Genomic DNA, 23033 nt, shown 5'->3' with positions numbered 1-23033 from the left:
ACAATAAGGGATTTTTTTTCTAGTCTCTCATTGGCTTTAACACTGAAGGGGGCGTTGATCTCATACAAAGGGACAAAGTATAGCCAAATTCCATTTCGGCCTAAGTACAATGTGATTACTTAGCAAATATGTTATTCCTCAATCAGCTTGGACCTACATTACCGCAAGAGCAGAAATTTTGGTAAAGGTGAAGGTAAGAGAGCCATTATTAGTGTTGAAGTAAGAGGATGATTTCTAAAGGAGAAGCTTCTCCACGTGCAATATGGAGTCCCTGTAGTGGACAGTCCGATTTGCTGCCCAGAATACACACCCTGAGACAGTTTGACTTTCTCGTGAGGGGAAACAAATTCTTTGCACATGCCACGATCCCACTCATGGCTGGTTCCCACTCCCGGGGGTGTCCTGAGGTGAACCCAGCAGAGTCCAGGGCACAGAGTGAGAAACTCAACTCTTGACATGCTTTCTTGGAATCTGGTTGATGCACCCACATGGCACACTCCTCAGATCACCTGAAATGATGAGGTGAGTGTTGTCTGTGCCCCATGCAGTTTCGTCTCCACTGTGGGGAGAACAGAAGTACTCTCATGACCGGACAGACTCCGGGGCCCAAATAGCCCCTTTGCACTTTATCTGGTTTATTATATATCTTTCTGTAGCTGAGAAAACTTTCCCACGAAAATCTTTCCTACTCTGGAACTAGGACTAAGTTAATGGCTCACACTAACATGGATCCTGCTTCACTGTAGTTAACTACCTGGTAAATGTGTTAGGACAAAGGAAAGAAGCAACACAAAATATAGGAGACAGAATCATGTTTGAAATGTTGTATTTTGGTGTTCCCTCCGTATTGCCCAATCCCCCATTTCCCAAACCAACCACTCAACCACAAGCTACAATTATAGGGACTTCTTTTTCCCTATGAGTCTAAGAAAAAAAGATTATGTCAAGTATCTTGTGAGAAAATGAAGAGCAGGGACATCTGGGTGGCTCAGTGGTTGAGCTTCTGCCTTCAGCTCAGGGCGTGATCCTGGAGTCCCAGGATCAAGTCCTGCATCGGGCTCCCTGCAAGGAGCCTGCTTCTCCCTCTGCCTGTATCTCTGCCTCTGTGTGTGTTTGTGTGTGTGTGTGTCAAGAATAAATAAATAAAATCTTTAAAAAAACAGAGAGAAAACGAAGAGCAGACATAGAGGCCTTGCTCCTGTCTACATGGGACACCCTCAGGCTCGGGCCCAGGAGGGACGGCAGTAACAAGGCACCAGTTTAGACCCAGGGAGGTGGGAAAGCACGGATGGTAAACCTTGATGGGGCATTGCGCCCCTGCTTGGGATGAGCGGTGATAGGATCTCCAGCCAATGCCAGCAAGGGATTGCTGTGGAAACAATGAAATTAACGATATTGAACACAATCACTTAGGTGCAACCTAAAGCCCCCCTGCCCCCGCCTTCCCCAGTTTTTCATCCTGCCCCTTAATGTGAGATTACCCATGAGTCCTCTGAACCCATGAGAAACAGGTTATGCACGTTTGAAAAGATGTGTCTCATCGTATCATATCCCATCTAGGTTGTGATGAAAGGAAGATATTAACACTGTAAAACATCTTTAATCTTTGATTCTCTAACATAAAAAAGGACCTTCAGCGGCTGACTCATCAGGGATCAGTTCTGGGTTTGTTTCCTGAACTTGTAAGCAAAGGTCCTCACGTTTGTGGAGAAAACACTTTTGAAGAAGAGACCGTGGTAAATTTAGTAAGGTGATTTTTAGGAGAGACTTCTGAGTAGGCTTCAACAATTTTCTGGATCAAAATGGTTTCACTGTCATGATCAAAGCTACTTGAAGTTAGCCTCAATTTGTGTACAAGGATTACTAATGACACATTTTTAAAAAAATTTTAGCCTTGATTCCAATTCTTATCACCCAGAGAGGGAATATTGGACATCTAATCTAGAATGATTTTAGACAGCAATGTGTTCACATTAGCTTAAAAATAACACTTTCCAGATACAATCACCTCCTTTGTTTGTGGTAGCCTCTCTAATGTGTGAGAAAAATCCAGCATTAAATCCAACTCTGATTGGATTAGAGGTGATGTAGGATTAGGGAGGATGTGGGCGAGGTGGGCGGGCGGGAACATCCCTAATAAAAGCTGCTCCTGGGTGATCTCGCTTCAGAACTGCTATCCCTGCCAGGGAAGACCTGGGGCCAGAGCAGGATTTCGGTGAGTCCAACCTCACAGGATTTCCTTTCTATTTCTCAAAAGTCTACAAAGACCCGCAAATACAGAGAACAAATTGGTGGCTGCCAGAGGGGAGGAGGTAGGGAGTGGGCAAAAGGAGGTGAAGGCGTCCAGTTATGCAGTGAATCATGGGGAGGAAATGCACAGCACAGGGAATATAGTCAGTGACGCTGTATGCGTGTTGTCTGGTAACGGATGGTAGGTCACTTGGGATGAGCACAGCATAACCTGCAGACTTGTGGAATCACTATGTTGCTCATCTGAAACTAAGGTAACATTGTGTGTCAACTACACTCAAATACACAAAAAACTAAGATTTCTACCAAGAGTGCAATCAGAAAGCAAGGTCTCAGCATACAGTAATAAATTCAGGAGGTAACATCTGAGACCAACTGCATGCAGACACACTGTGTGCATCTAGGGGCATGGGGACCTCTGACAAGACCAGCAGGCAGAACTTTGGTTTTCAATAGCAGCCTGGAAGTTTAATGGTCTCCAATACTCTTGAGTCAAAGCAGAACTTGGCCAACACAGAGGTAGCCAGTAAAGCTCCAGCCACAGACCTCCCACCTCCCATCATCTGCGTGGGTTCTGTCCTGTGCAGGTGGGAGTGCTGGGGGCGAGGGAGGGGAGGGGGGGAAGTGTTCCTGGCTCTAACCAGTGTGTCCAGGACAAATAGAAGCTGACCCACTATGTGATCATAAACTCCTTCTCTGGTGGCCTCATAAACAGACTTCAAGGAAACAAATCTAATTAATCTTAGCAAGCAAAAGGTAATCCTCTCACCATGTATTCAGTGTCTAAAAGTTCTCAATGAGATAGCTGACATTCTCTTTTCTTGCTGTGTCTTTGCCACCATCGAGAGTGCACCAAACACTCATGGCACATTTCCGGTGCTTATATATAGCGGGATGTGGCTGGCGGCCCCCAGACAGGACAACCCAGGTACAGCACAAACCTCAGCACCTCACTTACAGCCTGGGGATGGATCCTGTCCTTCATCCCAACCAGCATTTTAAATATCAGAAGCCAAGGGCTATAAGTCCTATCTGTACTGATGCAGTGCCTTCGTTACCCAGTAGTAGTGACAGCAAATCACCACACACATCGAGGTGAAAATGGCCCAAGGCCTCCTATCTGACTCTCAGTGGGTCCCATATGCACATCTTTCCCTAGATGGCCGAACACTTTAAAGAAAGAAGTAGATGTCTTGTGTGCCTGACCTACCTGGAGACGCCCATGTACCTGAAATGTGGTTATGTCTGCTGCCTGCGCTGCATGGATTCACTGCAGAAGGAGCCCAACGGGCATGGTTTACTGTGCCCCTCCTGCTCCGTGGTCTCTCAGAAGGAGGACATGAGGCCCGGTACCCATCTTGGGAGGCTGGTTTCAAAGATCAAGGAGCTCGAGCCCCAGCTGAGAGCCACTCTACAGATGAACCCAAAGATGCGCAAGTTCCAAGGTACAGCCTACCCCTGCCCCCTAAAGAGCCCTGGAAATCACAGCTTGCCTAAGTCTCCATTACACGAGGGGCATGGGCTGAAATGTTTATCTGTGTAAGCCACAGTTGTTCTTACCTAGAAGTATAGGTAAGAACTTAAGAAAGAAAATAAGCTTCCTTCCATCCCAACCTGCGCCAAAATCACACCTCACAGCTCTGAGTTAGGGTAAATTCTCCCAGCTCAGCAGCACATCTCACACACTCTAGCCAGGATGCCAGGTGGGACCTCCCCAGCTCCCTGGAGGGAGCCATGTCTGTGATCCTTCTGGTCCCTGCTCTTCTGTGATGGGTCCTGAGGAGGGGTGGGCCCCTTGGTGGGAAGGGGTGTGAGCAGCATGCTGGAGTGGGTATTGCAGTGAAGGACACGGACTGCTTTGTGTTCTAAGTGTACTTCTAGCTCCATGCAACTCACATTTGGGATGGTGAACCCTGTTCCAGAAACATGACAAGTCTTGACAAGTCCCCTTTGATGGTCAGAAGGTCTGGGCATCTTCCCAAGAGTTGTGTGTCAGGGTGCCAGGTGAAACAGTTGGTCTTTGGTGCAGAGGGTTTATTTCTGAGGCTGTGTTGGCTCCATCCACTCGTCTCCTTAGGAGAGCCTCCTGCTCAGAGTGAGCTGCAGAGATAGGCAGCACACACATACATCCCCCACCCCTCTGCACACTGCTCTGCATCTATGTTGCTACCAGACCCCAGTACATCCCCACTCGTGCCCACGGGGTCCCTTCCCCTGCCTGGACCATCCAGAGTTCACCCAGCTCCTCTCAGGAACCCCAGCCTTACTTCTCTGTGTGTTTGCAACCCCAGGAAGCAAATGTCTGGGATGCATTTGTCTAACATCAGGAAATGAGGAAGGTAACTGGCAAGAAGAAAGAGGTGAAAAACTTCCATATTTAATGTTCTGCACTAAGTAAAATAGCTTCCATCTTTGACATATTCATCTGGTGCCTGTATGTTCATGGAATCTGTGCTAGTTTGCAATATAATTTTGAGAACAAACAACAGTCATAGTCTCTTATATGTTCTGTGCCAAAGGAAGAAGCACCTTTAATCAAATAAAGAACTGAATGTGAAGGGGAGGGGTCCCCTTCCCCTGTGAATGTCCCTGGGAGGGGTCTAAGGGACTAGGTCTGATCATAACCATCCTCTCTACACATTCAACTTCATCAGGGGCCAGGGAAGTCTCCCCAGGGAAATTCTGATCAGGGAAGAGGCATAGGATGAAGAAGTGGAGGTGGACGAGACCTTTGGGCCTTTGCAGCAGACGTGCAGAGTGCCATCCAGTGAGTGTTGTGTGCTTGCTGATTGGCTTGTTTTTCTTCCACAGTGGAGGTGACTCTGGATGTGGACACCGCCAACCACCACCTTATCATTTCTGAGGACCTGAAGACTGTCCGCTGTGGGTATTCCAAACAGAACCGGAGTGCCCGGCCTGAGAGATTCGACTATGCCATCTGTGTCCTGGGCTCCCCTGGCTTCCCCTCTGGCCGCCACTACTGGGAAGTGGACATGGGGACGAGCAAGGAATGGGATGTGGGTGTTTGCAGAGACTCTGCTAAGCGACAAGGGCCAATTCTACTGTCCTCAGAACTTGGCTTCTGGACAGTGGGCTTGAGGAATGGTGATCTCTTCCAAGCCAGCACCATGCCTGTGACTGTTCTCTCAGTAAGCCCTCGCTTACACCGATTAGGCATCTTCCTGGACATGAATTTTGGCACTGTTTCCTTTTATCACATTAGTGATGGATCCCATATTTTCACCTTCACTGGCATTCCTACTGTGGAGCTGCTGCGTCCGTTTTTTGCTCCTGCGAATCCTTTCACGGATGGTCAAGGCTTCCTGAGAATCTGTCCTGTAATGAATCCAGGCATTGTTAGCTCTCCAGTGGATTCTGATACAGAACACTTCTAGAGAATTCCCATGTGCTCAGAGCCGGAGCTGGGACCTTTCTTGCTTGTTACATGGACTGTACAAGGGGCAGCAGACAAACATGGAACAGTCAGAGAATCATGAACACTAATGAGATAAAGGAGAAGTAGATATCAAACATTAAGTATCACCACAGTAAATCTCCTTTGGGACTTCTCATATTTCTGTTCCAATGAATGGGCTCTGGATTTTCAGATCAATCTCCAAATGTTTTTACTTTCTGCAATATTAACTTAGTGTGTGATGGAGGTTATAAACTTAAAAAATTGGGGATCCCTGGGTGGTGCAGCGGTTTGGCGCCTGCCTTTGGCCCAGGGCGCGATCCTGGAGACCCGGGATCGAATCCCACGTCGGGCTCCCTGTGCATGGAGCCTGCTTCTCTCTCTGCTTGTGTCTCTGCCTCTCTCTCTCTCTCTCTCTCTCTCTCTGTGACTATCATAAATAAATAAAAATTTTTAAAAAATAATAATAAATTTAATTTAATTTAAAAATTGCATGTAACCTAATAGATAAATTGATTTTCTAGGTCATATATAAGCAAAACTACCTATGTAAAGTGTGTCTATGTATTCAGCTTCACTCAATAACTGAAATGCACACTTTCAAGTGCACACCATTCTTGAAACATAAGAAGGCAGGCCCATTGGGGGTGGCTTCCACTAAAAGACTATTGCAGCCTTATCCAACAGGGCTCTGAAGAACTTGGCACACAGGGGTGCCATTGTTAAGCAAGAGGTATGCATCTATTTGCCCCTGCCTCTCATCCCTGCAGTGGCCTGCAGGCCAAAGGATAGAAGAAATGTGTCCTCCCAGAGTTTCCAGTGAGCCAGCTGCTGTCTACCCAGAGTGGTTCTTTAGAGGCTGGTGGGTGTGTCACTGAGGGGGGGGGGCGGGGAGGGGGATGGGGAACCTAGGTGCACCATCCAGGCAGAGGGAATCTGCACAGGACCCAGACCTTTCCAATTCAGAGCCATGGTTAGCATTTCTGTTTTATGTTGTCAACTAATATTCCACTGTATAATGGCCAGTTTGGTGCTTCATTAGGTTTAAGCCTAGAGTGATAATGGAAAGGGCGAACATACTCCTAGGTACCAGAAACACTTCTGCCATGTGCTTCATTCCCCTTGGAGAGTAGAGGGTTAATGCTTGCAAGTCCAGGGTAAATAGGTGCTAGTACATCCCCTAGGGGCAGAGGCAGCTCCCAGGGTGCTGGAGGAGGGGGACTGGCCAGGAGCACTAACCATGAAGTTCAGCGGGCATTCAAGAGACTAGAAAGCAAGTCATGACACTCGTCCACAATTGTGCATGCTTGAAAACGTCCATAAAATGTGCATTTTAAGAAGTAATCTTTAAAAGGAGCCCTCTGAAATTACAAATATACAAAATAAAATACATGAGTGATGAAAAAGAACTAGCCCTAAAAGTAAAATGACAACAGAGAAATAACAGGAAGCAAAAGATGACAGAGCCCATGGGGAGTGTGTGGCTGTCCCATGGGCTGGAGTAGGATAGGCCTGCAGAAACCAGCACGAGGAGATGCATGGAGCTAACTTTTCTTAGCCCAATGGTAAATATATTTGGCTCACAGACCAGGTGGTGTCTGTCACACCTACTTGATGCTGCCTTTGTAGGTGTAAGCTGTCACAGACAATATGAAAATGAGTGGCTGTGTTCCAATAAAACTTTATTTACAAAAATCAGCAGGCAGCCAGCTGGCTTGCATGGCTTGTGCACACCGATGGCTCAGAAGGGGTGTGGGCTCCCATGTGCAGGGTGGGGAGGCACAGGGGGGGGGGGGGCAAGCAGGACAGGATTCCGCACGGAAGGCAGACAAGTTATCAAAGGAGGGTGAAGCAGAGGCTGGCAGAGGCTAGCAGAGACAGGCACAAGGAGGGGAGACAACACGCACGGGCAGGACAGGCTAACACAGTGGGCCACACCAGCACACACACCAATATCCCAGGGAGGAGGGGAGCAGGGCAGGGTGCATGTGGGGGTCCTGGGCTGGGAGCACAGTGCAGGGCCTCTGTGTCTGGAGGCACAGGCCCATCACAGACCAGGCCCTCCTCCCACCCCACCCCACCCCCGCCAGCCCCTCTCTGGCCCTCCTCTGCCAACACACCCACGGGACCCCCCTCCTGCCCCTCCCCTACAAGTGCCCACAATGGGGACAGGTCAGAGCAGCTCAGCGGGAGAGCTGGAGCAAACCACTGAGGCAGGAAGAGATGGATGGGAGCCACACTCGTGAGAATTGCCATTTATTCCTGAAGTTGCCAAAATTATCACCAAGGATTCACCAAGGGGTGCGAACGGGGACGAGGAGGCTCAAACACTGATTGAGGGGCCAGTTGGGAGGGAGGGGGATGGGTGGGGGGACCCCCAGCTGTCCCTCCCCTTTCTAATGCCACAGGAAAGGGGTCTTCCTCTGGCCAGCACCCCTCCCCATCCCCCATGTCCAGTTTCTCTCCAGGGAGGTGGGGTGGGGGGACATGGAAGAGGGTGTAGTGTGAGTGGGCCCCAGGAGGGGGAGGATGCTGGGGTGGGGGTGGGGGCAGGGGTCCCCCCCCCCCCCCCCCCCCGCCGCTTCACATGCACTCACAACACTGGTCTCTCAAGGAGCAGAAATGGGGGAAGCCAGGCCAGGCCAAATCCCCCTCCCTCCTGGATTATAGGAGGAAGGGGTTAGTGTTGGGGGCTGGGGGGCCTGGGGGCATCATTGGGGGCAGGCCGGGGCCCCCGCCAAGGGGAGAGATGTATGTTGGTGGTGCTCCAGGGACCGGAGGCACAGGGCTGAGCCGGAGCTGGTTCAGGGTGAGCGTCGCAGGGGGCGCGGGCTGAAAGGGGTTGGTGACGGAGGGGCCAGTGGTCGGAGCTCCTACAGGAGAGAAGAGAAGAGGAGACATGCAGAGCAGGGTCAGGGTTGCCTGGGGAGGAGGTCAGTGGGCAGGACCAGCCTAGAAGGCCCACACTCACCGCTTGGCAGGAAGGGGTTGGAGGCCTTGGCTCCTGGCGGCGTGGGGCCTGGCCGGCTGACCAGCGAGTCCAGGTCAACGAGGGCTGCATTAGGCCCCAGGAATGACTCTGGTGTCTTCCGTGTGGGCGGTGGGGGGGTTGGAGCAACTGTGGGTGGGGGGCTCCCCACAGCCTCAGCCAGAGATCCCCCGACCCCACTCATGTCGAATGCCCCAGGACTGCGGGGGGGCACCTCTCCAGCGAGCAGCTCCAGCTCCCCTAGAAGGAGCCAGAGAGGGGGTCAGGGGAAGACGAGCAGTGGGGACCTGGTACAGGGAGGCCGTGGTCCTGTGAGGCAGAGCCCAGGGAGGGACACGCATCCGAGGACATCAGCTGACAACCTGCAGGGCACAGACTGCTGGGAAAGAGCCAGCGAGGGGCAACATGACCTAAGGGATGCTCCTCTGGTCCCACAGAAGCCCCACTGGTTCCCTGGTCCTCAACAGAAGCTTCATGGTGGGCAAACAAAATCCTAGCAGCCTAGGTGACTTCTGTTAGCTTGACATTTGGCTTAAAAAGAGAGATTTAGGAATCCTTTGTGATGTCAGGAAATGCACAAACTGGTGCGGAGATACAAGAAAAGGCCCAAAGGAATATCAACTGCAGACTGTGCAGTAACCAAGGACCCTGGGGGATGAGTCGGGACTGTGGGGGCCCTGCCTGTCCTTCTCGGTTCACCTCCCATCTGTCCTGCATCCTCCCGCTCCTACAGGTCTGACTCACTCAAAGATGAGCAAAGAAAGGAAGCAAGGGGAATACCACTGCTGCAGGAAGACACATTCAGCGCCTCCCAGGTACAGGCTCCTGTGCCCTCCCAACACCTCACAGGGACTGGTCTTATCTCTGCCTGGAGAAGATGCAGGAGACAGGACGCCCAAAGACAAGATGCCCCATGGACAGGACGCCTGCTGGGCAAGGTGCTATCCTGAGGCAGCAGTGGGCATGCAAGGAAGGGGACACGGTGACCAGAGGCCCCTTGTGGTCAGTGTGTTGCCACACTGCTGTCAACCCAGGTATAGCTGGTCAGGCCATCAGACACACCAAGAGAAACATTCCAGGGAAAGAAATCAATCAGGTCAGTACTTGGGGAAATTTCAGAAAGAAAACTCTTTATATTATTTTTACCATTCTTGCAAATTTTCTCTAAATATAAAGTTATTTGAAACAAACTTAAAACTTTCATTTTGAAGATACAACATCAAGCCTCAATAAAATTGCCCGGGTGCTAGGTCTCATCTGAGCAAGGTGGTCTGCATCCACCTTGCTTAACCCCTCACTCAGAAGCAGTCCACAGGGACTGCAGGACCACCTGAGGAGCCCACAGGCTGGGTGGGGCCAGGGTGGGGACGGTGGGTGGGGTGGGGCTCACCTGTGCTGCTCCCAGAAGTCGGTAGGGCTGTGCGCAGTCGGTCAAAGTCAGAGAACTCATCTGGCTCAGCATCAAACCCCACTGCTATATGGGCGGGATATCAGCTCAGCTCATCAAAGAGACCAGCCTTCCGCTCCCCCTGCCCCCCAGCACCCAGGATGTCGGCTCAGCTCATCGAGGGGTCCGGCCTCCTGCTGCCTCCCAGCACTGAGGAGACCAGACACATCCCACATTCACCTGTATACCTCCCACACCACACACACTCAGACCCTGTCTGCTTGACCCCAGAGCCCACCCAGTACCTACCTGCGGTGCCATTGGTGCTGGGCTTGGCAGGTGACCCTCCCCAGGGGTCCGAGAAGGCCGGGGCTGGAGCCCAGGGATCAGAGGCAGGGGGTCCGCCAGCTGGGGCCCCACCTGGGTGAGGAAGGAGGCATGTGAGAGGCTGGTGGCTGGAGGCACTGTTACCTAGAATCTGTGCCCATCCCCTCCAGCCTCTCCCTTCTAGGTCCATCACCTCCCCAAAGCCCCACCCTGCTCACCAATGTTGTAGGATGCAGCTAGATATCCCAGGGGCTTCGGGCCCAGCCCCAGCCAGCCCTGTCCCCATAATCTAACCATGGTTCACACACTGCTGGGCCTCTGCCCATGTATCCGTTCCTGGCAAAGCCCTCCTCCGCCTTGGTGCCTCTAGGAAGCCCCCTAAGAAGCTCCCCAGCTGGGAAAGCAGCCTTGGGTGTGTGCCTCACCTAGGTGTGCCCAACTCCACACCTCAAGCCCCCACAGCTCCCTGAAGTCCCCACCGGGTATGTGACCCCTTCCCAGCCTGCCTATGCCCAGGCTCCGCAGCCACCCCACCCTGACTCCACCCTAGCAAGCAGCCTCTCCACACCCCAACAGCCCGATACCCTTCTCATTGTCCTTCAAGGTTCCCTCACCCACTCTCCTCTGGGCTGTCTTATCTGACCCCCACAGCTGCCTGTCATCCACTTGACTATCTGTTCCTGTCCCCAGGGTATATCCCAGACTGCACACTGGATGTGGGGGCTGAAGCAGGAGGGCAATCAGCACTCACCATCAGAGCTCCCCCATGGGTCAGGCGTGGGCCCCTCTCCAGCAGCAGGGGCCTGGGTCCCACCCCAAGGGTCAACTGAGGGCCCCGCAGGGGCAGCAGGCCTCCAAGGGTCCCCAGAGGCTGGTGTAGGGGCCGGACCACCCCAGGGATCAGCAGCTGGAGGGACAGGGGCCCCACCCCAAGGGTCTGAGGTGGGGGCACTCATGGGCGCTGGGCCGCCCCAGGGGTCTGAGGCTGGTGGTGGAGCCGGGGCCGTGAAAACATCAGCAAGATCCATGAGGGATGACTGCAAGACAAAGGACAAAGAGCGTATATAGCATGAGCAGTGTAGCCAGGGGACTGGGAAGAGAACCTAGATGACAGACGCTACAGAAGAAGAGAGGGGAGAGTGAGCTGGAGTGTGATGGGGTGCGATGGGGGAAGCCCCACAGCCAAGGAGGGACGGCCAAGGGCCACGAGACAGGAGGAGTCAGCCTCCCCACCTCCCATTCCTGCTATGCCCCAGCTCTGTCTGCCTCCCCTACCACCAGCCCAGCCACCACCAAATACCAAGAGTGCCACCTGGCCCTGCCCCAAACCCTCCATCCACTCCCAGTCCCCAACAAGGACAGAGGCCAAGGTCCAAAGCTACCCCTCACCCACCCTCTGGGAGGTCTGCCTGGGTCTCCCACCCTGAGTCCACCCTGAATAGTCCTGGCCCAAGGCTGAGCACTCATCCCGCATCACCACATACTCCAGATGTCCATGGCTACCCGTATGCACACATACACCCTTGTGCATACAATCTCCCCACATCCGGGGATGAACCCAGCTAACCAGAACACTCAGCATCTCTGGATACAGAAGTGCCACACCTCTTGTCCCCACAGGACAAAAGTGGCAGGGTGCTGGGACCAAAGCCCTGCAACCCTGGTGCCACCTTCCTCCAGGACACTGAATTGTCAGGCATCAGTGAGACCCTCTGGCCAAGGCTGGCCTGAGCGAGCTTTTCTTTCTTTTCTTTTTATTTGATTTGATTTATTTATCCATGAGAAACAGAGAGAGAGAGACAGACAGACAGACATAGGCTGAGGAAGAAGCAGGCTCCATGCAAAAGCCCAATGTGAAACTCGATCCCAGCATCCTGGAATCACGACCTGAGCTAAAGGTAGATGCTCAACCTCTGAGCCACCCAGGTGCCCAAGCTTTTCTATCAAGAGCACCCCCGTGGCTAACCAGTCAGCCAGCCCAACCTCGCTGCCCCCACCCCCCTGCCAATTCAGGAGGGCGTCTGCACTCCTTCACTGTGGAGACGCTCAGGACACCCACAGTGCCTGGTGAGACCATGGAGGAGGCCAACGTGGATGCCCCAGCTACACGGGTGACCTTGGCCCTGACATGTGGAGCAAATCCCGTCCACTCTCAGAGCCAAGAGAAGGGTTGAAGCAGCACAAACTGAAACAGCACCAAACCTCATTTGTCTCCACTGGGGGGCCTAGAGGCCCAAAGGCTGGGGACCAGACAGGTCTCCCTCACCCACCAACCCTCGGGGTCCAGAACAATGTGAGTGTGGATGAACTCTATGCTGTCCCCTTCCTGCGCAACCAGGTGGGGGTTTTCACTCTACTAAGCCACAAGAACTGACCAGCAGAAGCAACATCTCCCGCAGCAAATACAGGCAAAGGTCTCCGACAGAAGCATCTTCCAGTCTCCACACGCGTCCACAAGAAGATGGTTACCTGCTGCCGCTGACACCCTGACACCCTGTCCCAGGCCCCTGCCCATGCTCACCTCCTCCTGGCCACCGGTCTCCCTCCTGCTCTCCTCTATAGCCATCTGCAGCCTCAGGTCATCCCCACGGCGGATCCGCTCTTCCTGTTTGGGTCATGAAAGCAGGCAGCGAAGGAGGCTAAGAATGCAAGCAACTGGGGCCCAAGAACCCTCTCCCCCACAGACAAAAGTGACAAAATTAAAATGGGATGTGGACAATGTGTGAGAAGAAGGGGATGGGGAAGAACGTGTGGTCTGGGAGAACGGGGATGTAGGGATGGTGTGCAGGAGGTGGGCCTGGTTTGGCACTGCTCTGACAGGCCTGGGAAGCGTGTGGCCCAGGGGAAGATGGGCCCTCCCACCAGGTGCCTGACTGCAGTGTCTGCTGCTGGTTGGAGAGGACCAAGCCTTGGACTGTGGCGGAGGGCGAGGAAAGGGCTCCCTTGCCACCCAGAGCAGCTAAAAGGCACCTGCTTCCCGTACTGGGACTGCACCCACCTGAGGACCCATCTGAAGACCCATGTGACACAGGTCCCATAGCTGGAAATGCTGAGGCAAATTTGTGCACACTAAGGACAGGGCTGGAGGGGGCAGCAGGGAGGGGCAAGGAGGCAGGGACCTGAGGAAGGTCTGAGGGGAGCCCTGGGAAGGGTAGGGAGGCTGCTCTGACCTTGTCGTGCTCCTCTCGGCTCAAACTAAGGGCCAGCTGGAGCTGGACGTCGTCCTCGGGGCCGCAGGACGGGGGCTGGGGGAGAAAGAGTATGAAGGGGCCGGGGCGGGACACAAGATGGGGAGAGAGAGGGAGGGGGAAGGAGAAGAGGAAAGACAGACACACACACAGAGCAACAGAGGAGAGCCAGGGATGGAAAGAGCTGCAGACACAGTCACACACAGAGAGACAAGCATGGGACAGGAGCTGTGAGGGACAGGCATCCCTGAAAGAAGGGACAAGAATGCCCAGGACGAGGAGAGAGGAAGACCAGGTCAGGGGGCAAGGGGAGGGAGAGACAGAATGAAGCAGGGAGGGAGGGAGGGACAGTCGGACAAGCAAGAGAGGTGGGGGAGGGGGAGACAGAGAGCACAAGCCCTTAGGAGCTGAGGGGTGAGGGATGGAGATGGGATGGCAGAACCAAAGTCAAAACGCCCTGCCGCGCCCGTCACACCCACCCAGGCCAGTACCTGGTCAGCCTCCTCCTTGCTCATGGCCAGGGCTAGCTGGAGCTGCAGCTCCTCCTCCCCGCTACTCTGTGGCCACGCCTGTTCTGCCTCGGGTGGGGGCCCGGAGCCCACCGCTGCTGAGGAGGCTGCAGTGGCAAAAAGCAACTGACACAGGTGGAAAAAAAGAAGGGGACCCTGTAGCCCCAACATTGGGCTTCCACTGGGGGTGGGGGCAGGCTGGTGAGCCAGGTTTGTCCAGCACCCCCGGAAGATGAGGGATGGGGGTCAAGGAAGGACAGCCCTGCTGGCCCAAAACCACAAGTCCACCAGGTGAGGGAGGAAGCTTGGAAGCCTCAGAGCCCATGACCGGAGTTCCCACACTGTATGCCTGGGGCCTGGTACAGAGCCCATGGAAACACAGGTCCTTCATCCCTGGCCCCACAAAGCTCCCAGCATGTCCAGGGCCTGCATTTTCAGAGCTAGTGGAGAACTGTGTGGCAGGAACCAGCTGGCATTAGGGGAAGGACGGTACCAGCATCCTCAACCCCCAACCCCATCCTGGGTGTGACTGACACAAGAGGTGACTGGCAGGAGGAAAGAAAGGGAAGGAGGGACAGAGAATGCGAAGGAGGTGACCACCTGCAAGGAGGGATGAACGGGGCACAGGGCTTAACAGGTAAAGGACCAGCTAAGCTTGGGGGACATGCCCACCTGGTCCTCCCAGCTGGCCCTCCTCAGAGAGCTGTCACTAATCTCTGACCTTGGGCAGCCCCCTGGCAGGACCAAGGGAGCACCATCTGGCAGCTCCAGGGCCTGCGTGGAGGGCAGGGACATACCTGGGCCCTCAAGTGGCTCTTGGTCAACATTTGGGGGTGAACAGAACACTTCTCAGCTCTCGAGTCCCACAGTGTGGGGAAAGGGACAGGGAAGGACCCTCCTGTGAGGGGACAGCCTAAAGCTGAACTCTAGCCCACCTGGCTTGGAAGGAGGGGGAGCAAGAGGGCTCAGCACCTGGACACAAGGCAAGGAGGCACCCCAGACCCTTGGCCACCAGGGTATTTGAGAAAGCCGGGGTGGAGGAGGCTGGGCTGGACCTCCTGGGGGCAGCAGGCCTCACCAGTGGCGGTCTGTGCCAGCTTCTCTTTGGTCTTGAGCGCATGGGCACGCTCCTCTCGCAGGCGGTCCTCGTCACGCAGCAGGGCTACCAGCTGTTTGGCCTTCTCACGCACGTTCACACCCTGGTCCTTGCCATCACGGTCCACATACTGGAAGTCCTTCAGCGTCTGCACAGCATACATGTTCTCCTTGCACTGCTGAGACACACGCTCCGAGCCGGTCTTGATGAGGTACTCCATCAGGGTCATGGCCTTCGGGGCAGGGGGGCACACCAGTCACTCACGAGGCAGCCAGGATCCCAGTCCCACATAACCAACCCACATAATATCAGCAGGTGGAGAAACAGACGTGGCCCATCAGCACAGTGGGCACTACCTGGGCATAAGAAAGAACGAAGCACAGCTGCGTGCTGCCGCCTGCAGACCCTGAAAACATGCTGAGTGTAAGTAACCAGATGCCAGAGCACACACGGCCCACAATTATGCTCACGTGAGACATCCTCAGGCACATCCATGGAGGAAGGAGGTTCATGGCTGCCAGGGGCTGGGTGACTCTTAATGGGAAGGGGTTTGTGTTCAGGATGACAGGAATACACTAGACCAGGGCGGCGGGGACAGCTGCCCACCCTGGGAACGTGCTCGATGCCACGGCACTGCACACTTTATGAGGGTGACTCATACGGCATGGCATCTACATGTGTCTCAATAAAAAGACATAAGTAGGGAAATAACAGGTGTGGTCACTGCAGCCCCACCTGGGCTTCCCTGAGGGGTGCAGACCCGGCTCTATTTCTCTAATAGGAAAACCCAAAGTAAGACAGCCAAAGAGACATGCCTGTTAAACGACACTCAAGGCACCCAAGACACAGGAATGAAGCTGCTTTCCCTACCGTTCTGTACACCTGGGAAGCGTCACCACCTCCAATTTAAGACTTTCCCACTCTAAGGATGACAGGGAGGCAACTCCCTTACCCGAATTGGGAGTCTGGAGGGAGGTGCCGAGTCTGCAGGGGTGGTTGAGACCCCGGCTCTCTGTAGGGGACATGTGTGTCCTGGGAACAGGAGGAACAAGAGGACAGGGACGCAGGAGCACCTTGTGATTTTGCGTTTTAGGACAGGAGAACAAAGTCTCTTCTCAACAAGTTGAAATCAAATGAGAGGGTGCCTGAGTGGCTCAGTTAAGCATTTCCCTTCAGCTCAGGTCAAATCCTAGAGTCCTGGGATTGAGCCCAGGATCAGGCTCCCTGCTCAGTGGAGAGCCTGATTCTCTCCCTCTGCCTCTGTCTCTCAAGCTTGTGCGCGCGCATACCCGCACTCTTTCTTTCTCACGTGAATAAATAAAATCTTAAACACACGCACAGAGACACACATGAGAAAAAAATCCACAAGGCCGCAGACAAGGGTGCACCTCAGTGTGCGCCCCAGAGCAAGGTGACAGAAAGGGAGGACCTGGCCGATTCAGCTGAGCTGGCTCAGCAGTTGCAGGACCTGCCAGGGAGCCCTGCTGTGGGTCAGCACTAACTCCCCACCACCCACAGGAGCCAGGCCTGGATCTGGCAGGCTTCCTGAAGGTGTGTGAACAGAATGTGTGCCTGTAATCACAAATTAGTCTTTAACCAGCCCTTGGGGTGTTTATGCATTACAGTGGAAAGGAAAGAAGCAATCATGCTGCCAGTCACACCTGGGCTAGAAGGCAGGCAGGCTCCACCAGTCCTGGGCCAGCTGTGCTCGGACTAGAAGGGCAGCACATAGCACACATCACACACCAGTCTCCCACCCAGCAGGTCAGACCAACAGTTAAACTATGTGAGACCAACAGATCCCAGATAAACCTTGCCTCAGTCCAGGATGGGACTCCCACCCAAAAAATTATAAGAACTCGTTTCCAGGGCTCTGGAAACTTTCGAAGTACAGTTAAATAGACAATGAACCCGGAAATAACCCAAACACCCACCAAGAGTCAAATGCACATGTATGAGGCAGTGTGCTCATGTGATGCGAGCAGCACACGCAGCAAGATAATGTAAAGAAACCTCCCAGATGTGGCGGGGACCAACCTAAGCAGACACAAAGAACCATGTGCATGAGCCCATGGAAAGTTCTAGAATGAGCTTGGCAGACAGAAGGCAGGGTAGGATGCTTCTGGGGGAGGAGTGTGCTGAGCAAGCCTGGGGGAGCTAGGGACACCCTCTGTCTCCATCTGGGTGCTGGCTACACAGGTGTGTACACGTGAGAGAGCAGATCAGGCTGTATGCTCAAGATGGGTGCCGCAACAGCAAACGTGAACATTTTCTCAAAAGCAAGCAGCGGGACAACCCAATAGCCTCTGTTAATTTTCAAAACCACTTGCTCACAGAGGTAGAACAACATTGGCATATGGGAGTTAGTCTAAAACAGGGACCGCAACATTCTTCTAAAAGGCCCAGGAAAAAAAAATAAATAAAAGGCCCAGGTGATCAATAGCCCAGCTTTTCAGGCCACACGGCCCCTGTGCTGATCCCTCAGCTCCATGTGACAGAGGACACAGCCACAGACGCACAGGCCTGTCCGCACCGACAGAACTTTACCTACGAACACAGGTGGTAGGCCAGCTTTGGCCCACGGGCCATAGCGTGTTGACCTCGGTTTAAGAAACAAAACTTGGGGCATCCCCGATGGCTCAGCGGTTTAGCACCACCTTTGGCCCAGGGTGTGATCCTGGAGACCTGGGATTGAGTCCCGCATCAGGGTCCCTGCATGGAGCCTGCTTCTCCCTCTGCCTATGTCTCTGCCTCTCTTTCTCTCTCATAAGTAAATAAAATCTTAAAAAAAAAAAATTTGAGACCGCTAAGTCCTTGAAGCAGGAGGTGACACAACTGAGCTAGGAGAATGGGGCTCCTCTCCCACCCCCTGCCCTCCTTGTGCCTCAGTGTCCCCTCCTAAGAGGGACCAAAAAATGTACTTCACGGGGGTTCTGTGCCCACAGCAGCATGTCTCCAGCAGAGCAGAGCCCCACAGGGCTCATCTCCTTGCCACACAGTCCATGAGCCCCACCAAGCTGCTCTCAAGGTTTCAAAAGGCCCTCCCAGTCCTGTCCCCTCCCTTCACCTCCACACGAAGGCTCATCCAGACTCCCCACCCTTTCCCTGATTCTCAGCTACACAAACACCACCCAGTCCTTCACAACAAAGAGCCAAATAATTGATGCAGCACAGACTCTGTGGGAATGAGGACCCACCCCAGGTTTGTTGAGATGGGCATACAAATGAGTCAGAGCATTTTCAGGTCTCAGGAACAGGACAGAGCGTGGCCAGCACAGGCCCCAGCTGGAGTCCATGGGTCTGGGGCTTCATCTGCCTGGTCCGTGGCCATAAAGAGTAGGCCCTCAACCAACATTCAAAGGCTTCGGCAGCAAGAGGACTCCCTGACACTGCTGCAGCTCACACCAGCTCCACCCCCAGCAGCCAGACCCTCACATGGAAGGAGGTCCACAGGGATCCCTGGGTGGCGCAGCGGTTTAGCGCCTGCCTTTGGCCCAGGACGCGATCCTGGAGACCCAGGATCGAATCCCACATCAGGCTCCCGGTGCATGGAGCCTGCTTCTCCCTCTGCCTATGTCTCTGCCTCTGCCTCTCTCTCTCTCTCTCTCTCTCTCTCTCTGTGACTATCATAAATAAATAAAAATTAAAAAAAAAAAAAAAAAAAAAGGAAGGAGGTCCACAGGCCGCTCTGAGCCACACAGCCAGGAGTGGGACCTGGGCACCTGCCCCAGACCATGCCCAATGCCAATTCCCAACCCAAGGGGAGGACACCAGGCCCCAGGATAGAAGACAGGAAACCACCTCACTGAGCATTGCCCAAAGACATGTTCCCTTTGACCACCACCCATGGTCTTGTCTGTTCACTGAAAGAGGACACATGCACGTGTCACTGGGGACCAGTCAACAGACTCTCTATGAGGGGCACTCTACCTACATTTATCAAAATGACACAGGCATGCGCCCCTCAACCCAGAACTTCCACTTCTAGAGAATGACAAACATACAAGGATATCCATGGCAGTCCTGTTCACAGAAGCAATACATCACAGACCACTTAAAAATTCATCATTGGGTACCTAGCGGGTGACGGGAGAGAGAAAAGAAAAAAGGTAGCAAATCTGCTATATTCTGATGTGAAACGATCTGTAATATTTAAACTCATCTTTTTTTTTTTTTTTTTTTAGAACTGGGATACAGCTTATACGTGATCAAATCCACTGGTTTTCATGTGCACTTCTGTGTTCTGATACAGGATGGTACCACGGCCCCCAAATTCCCTGGTGCCTGGGGACGCGCACACACGGGTCATCCTGGAGGACCACACACAAGCTGAGGACACCAGCTGCCCCGACAGGGACCAGGGCTGTGGGTGCACAGGAGGACGAACACCATGCACCTGCTTCGACCTTCTATGTGGATGAATCTTGTGAATGCGCTATGTTTTCAAAGTGAAGTTTAGCTCACAGGACTCAAAATCTTAAACCCTTGTGTTTGTTGCCCTTGTTAAATGAGAAGAGAAACAAAAGGAGAGAGATTTCACGTGAAGACCTAGAACTCCAGCTCCTCCTGCAAACTGGGAAGGCTGGACCTGATGGCACTCCCAGCAGAGCCCTGCACCTGCCCATGAAGACGTGTGCACGTGAAGCCCGCTGCAGCCCGGGCACTGACCTTGTAGACGTGCCGCCAGTTCTTGCCATGGTCATTGAGCCGCTTCCAGATCATGCTCATGATCTCAGAGAAAGCAACGACGTTGTAAGTGAGGTCCGCGATCTCAGACATTAGGGAGCTGGATGGGCCCCAGGGGTCGTTGCTTGTGGCTTCTCGGACCTTGATCTCGGCCTCCGAGTAGTTGTGGACTATGTTTTTCATCTGGCGCCGCAGGGACGAGGTCGACATGGTGGCAGGTGGTGGTGAGCCCCTTGGGGTGTAGTGAGAGGAGGAAGCTCGAAGAAGCAGACAGCGGCAGGGGCTGCTGGGTCACCGCATCTGAGGAGGAAAGACCCTTTGGAAACACAAGTGGGACCTGGGGCTGGCTGGTGCACACCCTCCTGGGGCTCCCCCCTGCCCCTGGGGCCTAGAAGCTTCTAGCTTCTGTTAACCCCTGACTTAGGCAGTCTACCTTTCAGTTCCTCAAACATGCCCAGCTCCTTCCTGCTTGGGGGCGCTGCTCAGCGAGGCAGAATGTACCAAAGAGGATCGCAGGTTGGGGCACCTCAGCTAGGCACATCCCGGCCACCTGCCTTGGGTGGGCCAGGAACTCTGGCATTTCCATTTTCCACTCTAACAAGTGGGGTTTTATCCCGTAACCCAGTGGATAGGAAGTATGCTGTGAACACGAGATGAACACCCTGTTCTTCATTCCCTCACTGCCCAGGTCACTCCCACTCACCCCGAGAGCTCTGTGTAAGATTCCCAAATTTCACACCCAAACACCATGGTCATTGTTGCCCAGGGGCCCCAGAGGCAGACTGTGCCACCCTCGTGACTTTATACTAGTCCAACTCTGTAGCTACAGTCGACCCTTGAACTCCAGGGGGACAGACACCACGTCACCATGGACGTGACTTTTCCAAACAGAGCAGCTGACCCAGAAGAGCTGGAAGGAGGGAGGGCAGGGAAGACCTCCAGGGCAGGAGTGGACAGGACAGACCCTGAGGCAGACACAAGGACACATGGAGAGGAGACCAGAAAGGAACAAAGAGGTGAGAGGCGGGGAATGCCAGGGGTACGAGGCGTCCCAAGGGTGGGAAAGCTGGAGGTTCAGGGAGGAGAGATAAGGATGAGCATGGCTGCTGCCTAGGTCCCTGCAGCATGCCAGGCACTCCTGGACCAAAAGATGACCATTATCTCATCCAATGCCACCAGCTTCATTCTAACTGACAAGAAGACAAGGGCTCATGGAGACTTAACTCAGCCAAGGTCACACCCAGCAGAGCAGCAGACTCAACCTCTGGCTGCTTGGACACACCAAAACTTACACTTTTAAACTAACTGGCGCTGAAACAAAGGCAACGGAAGAAAGATAAGGCTGGGAAGCAGGCAGTGACCGTGACAGCAAGCAGTGACATGACCCTACTCTGTGCCAGGCATTCTGCCCCGTGCTTTACGCACAGTGACTCAACTAATCCTCCCAACTCCATGATTCACAGCATCTCACAGGGTAGGGAACTGAGGCACAGCAAGAGCCGCCTTTCCCTGGCTCCAGAGTGGACTCTGACAACCACAGTCCACATCTATGCCCACGAGCCTCCCACAACCCGCCTACATCCTGGGACAGGCAGCCAGCCCCAGCTCTGAACTCAGGCACTGAGACACACACAAAGACACACACAGTCAGGGGGCCGAGCAGGCCAGCCGGAAACTCTGAGGTGAAGAGCTGAGGGGACCAACACAGAGGACGCAGAGGGACAGGAACAAGACAAGCAAGTGGAGAAAGAGGCATCAAGAAACCTGGACGGAGGAGACACAGCGAGCCAGACACGTGGCAGACGACACAGAGCAAACACAGAGACCCAGAACGAAAGGATAGCAACCTGGCACTGCAAATTTACAGGAGAAAAACATGGTACAGAACACACAAAGCTTGGGCCCAAACTCTGGCTGTGAGCTACCAACAGGAGCCAGTCTGCACGACTCTGACACACAGCAAAGAATTCCTACCTGGCAGGCCTGGTGATTAAATACAATGGGTACATACAGTGCTTAGCTCCCTGTCCCACAGATAGTGGGACCTCAATAACGCTGCCCGCCAGTCATTACCAGAAGCAAAGAGCATTTCCAAAAGTGTGGTAACGGAAGATGCTCCATTCTAACTGCAATTGTAGGAAAGTGCGTTAGAAAAAACGTCAGGGCATCACACAGCTAAGATTTCAGGTACTGCTTAGGATGGGACCCAGTTTTCCAAAATAAACGGATTCAAAGAAAGGTTATCAGATCAGACGGAGGACAAATGCGAGGGCAAATCCTGCGAGAGGCGTTCAAAGGACTCACAGAACACAGGTCGGGATCTGTGAGCAATCATGGAATCCAGAGCTCCGGGCGGCGGACCGCAGGGCCACGTCCGTGCACACCCACAGCCCCGACCTGGCGGGCGAGGGGGCCGGGGTGTCACCCCAGATATACCACAGGCCGGCGAGCACGGATGGGGCCTGCCCGCGGAGCCCGGCTCCCGAGACCCGCGGGAGGGCACAGGGGGGCCCCGGGCTGCAGGGAGGAGCGCGAGGACGCCAATGAATGGGAAACAGGCGACAGGTAAGCCCCGAGGCCCGGGAACTGCAGACACGAAGCCCGGCCGTCACCCCGAGCGCCGCGCGCGGATCCCAGCGGACAGCGACGCCCGCAGCAACCGAGGCCAGGGCGCAGGCCGGCGGACGCCCGAGGCCGGCTGGCCGCACACACACAAAGGCCGCGGGGCTGAGCCGACGGGCCACACGCGACGGACGCCCGAGCGCCCTCAGCGCCCCTGGACCGCGCTCACCTCGGCCCCTCACGCCGGGCTCCGGGGGGTCATGGCGGGCAACCCCCTGCCCCCGCTCGGCCTCGGTGTCGCGGGGCGCGCGCCTGGCCGCGGGCGACGGACGCACAGGCGCACTCAGGTGCACGGACAGAAGCACGGAGTGGGCCGCACGCCGAGGGCCCCGCCGCCCCGGCGCCCGGGAGGGGCGCAGAGAGCCGGGCGGGGGAGGGGAGCCGCTGAGCGGACGGGAAGCAACCGGAGGCGACGGACCGGAAGCGGAAGTGGCGACGCGCTCCTCCCTCTGCGCCGCACCCGGCGTACTCGCCCGCAAGGAGCCTACGCAGCCGCCACTTCCGCGGCCCTGCCCGCCCCCTACTCAGCGTCACTTCCGGCGCGCAGGCACCCCCGCAAAACCC

At 54.5% G+C, this 23033-nt stretch overlaps 2 protein-coding genes across 5 annotated transcripts; one reads left to right on the top strand and one right to left on the bottom strand.

Moving 5' to 3' along the window:
* Positions 1-3409: 3409 nt before the first annotated feature.
* On the top strand, positions 3410-5998 carry RFPL4A (ret finger protein like 4A). Its single transcript, XM_041744976.1, has 2 exons — positions 3410-3695; positions 5062-5998. Exons 1-2 carry the CDS (start codon positions 3410-3412, stop codon positions 5643-5645), a joined length of 870 nt encoding a protein of 289 aa, XP_041600910.1. The 3' UTR covers positions 5646-5998.
* A 1907-nt stretch (positions 5999-7905) lies between these two features.
* Positions 7906-22901, bottom strand: EPN1 (epsin 1). Of its 4 annotated transcripts, none has more exons than XM_041744973.1 (11): positions 22639-22901; positions 19830-20147; positions 15144-15393; positions 14048-14172; positions 13539-13613; positions 12890-12973; positions 11120-11405; positions 10351-10461; positions 10045-10125; positions 8637-8894; positions 7906-8538 (listed from the first exon to the last, which is right to left on the bottom strand). In XM_041744973.1, exons 2-11 carry the CDS (start codon positions 20055-20057, stop codon positions 8330-8332), a joined length of 1707 nt encoding a protein of 568 aa, XP_041600907.1. In that variant the 5' UTR covers positions 20058-20147; positions 22639-22901; the 3' UTR covers positions 7906-8329. The 4 variants fall into 4 exon arrangements, with proteins under 4 accessions (XP_041600907.1, XP_041600906.1, XP_041600905.1 ...); XM_041744972.1 differs by having other exon boundaries at positions 10045-10128; positions 19830-20163; positions 22639-22900; XM_041744971.1 differs by having other exon boundaries at positions 10045-10128; positions 22639-22900.
* Between the last annotated feature and the right edge of the window lie 132 nt (positions 22902-23033).

The sequence above is a fragment of the Vulpes lagopus genome, chromosome 2 (assembly GCF_018345385.1).
Source record: "Vulpes lagopus strain Blue_001 chromosome 2, ASM1834538v1, whole genome shotgun sequence".
Classification (NCBI taxonomy): domain Eukaryota; kingdom Metazoa; phylum Chordata; class Mammalia; order Carnivora; family Canidae; genus Vulpes; species Vulpes lagopus.
The sequence above is the reverse complement of the archived record's forward strand: the minus strand, read 5'-3'. Positions and strand labels throughout refer to the sequence as shown.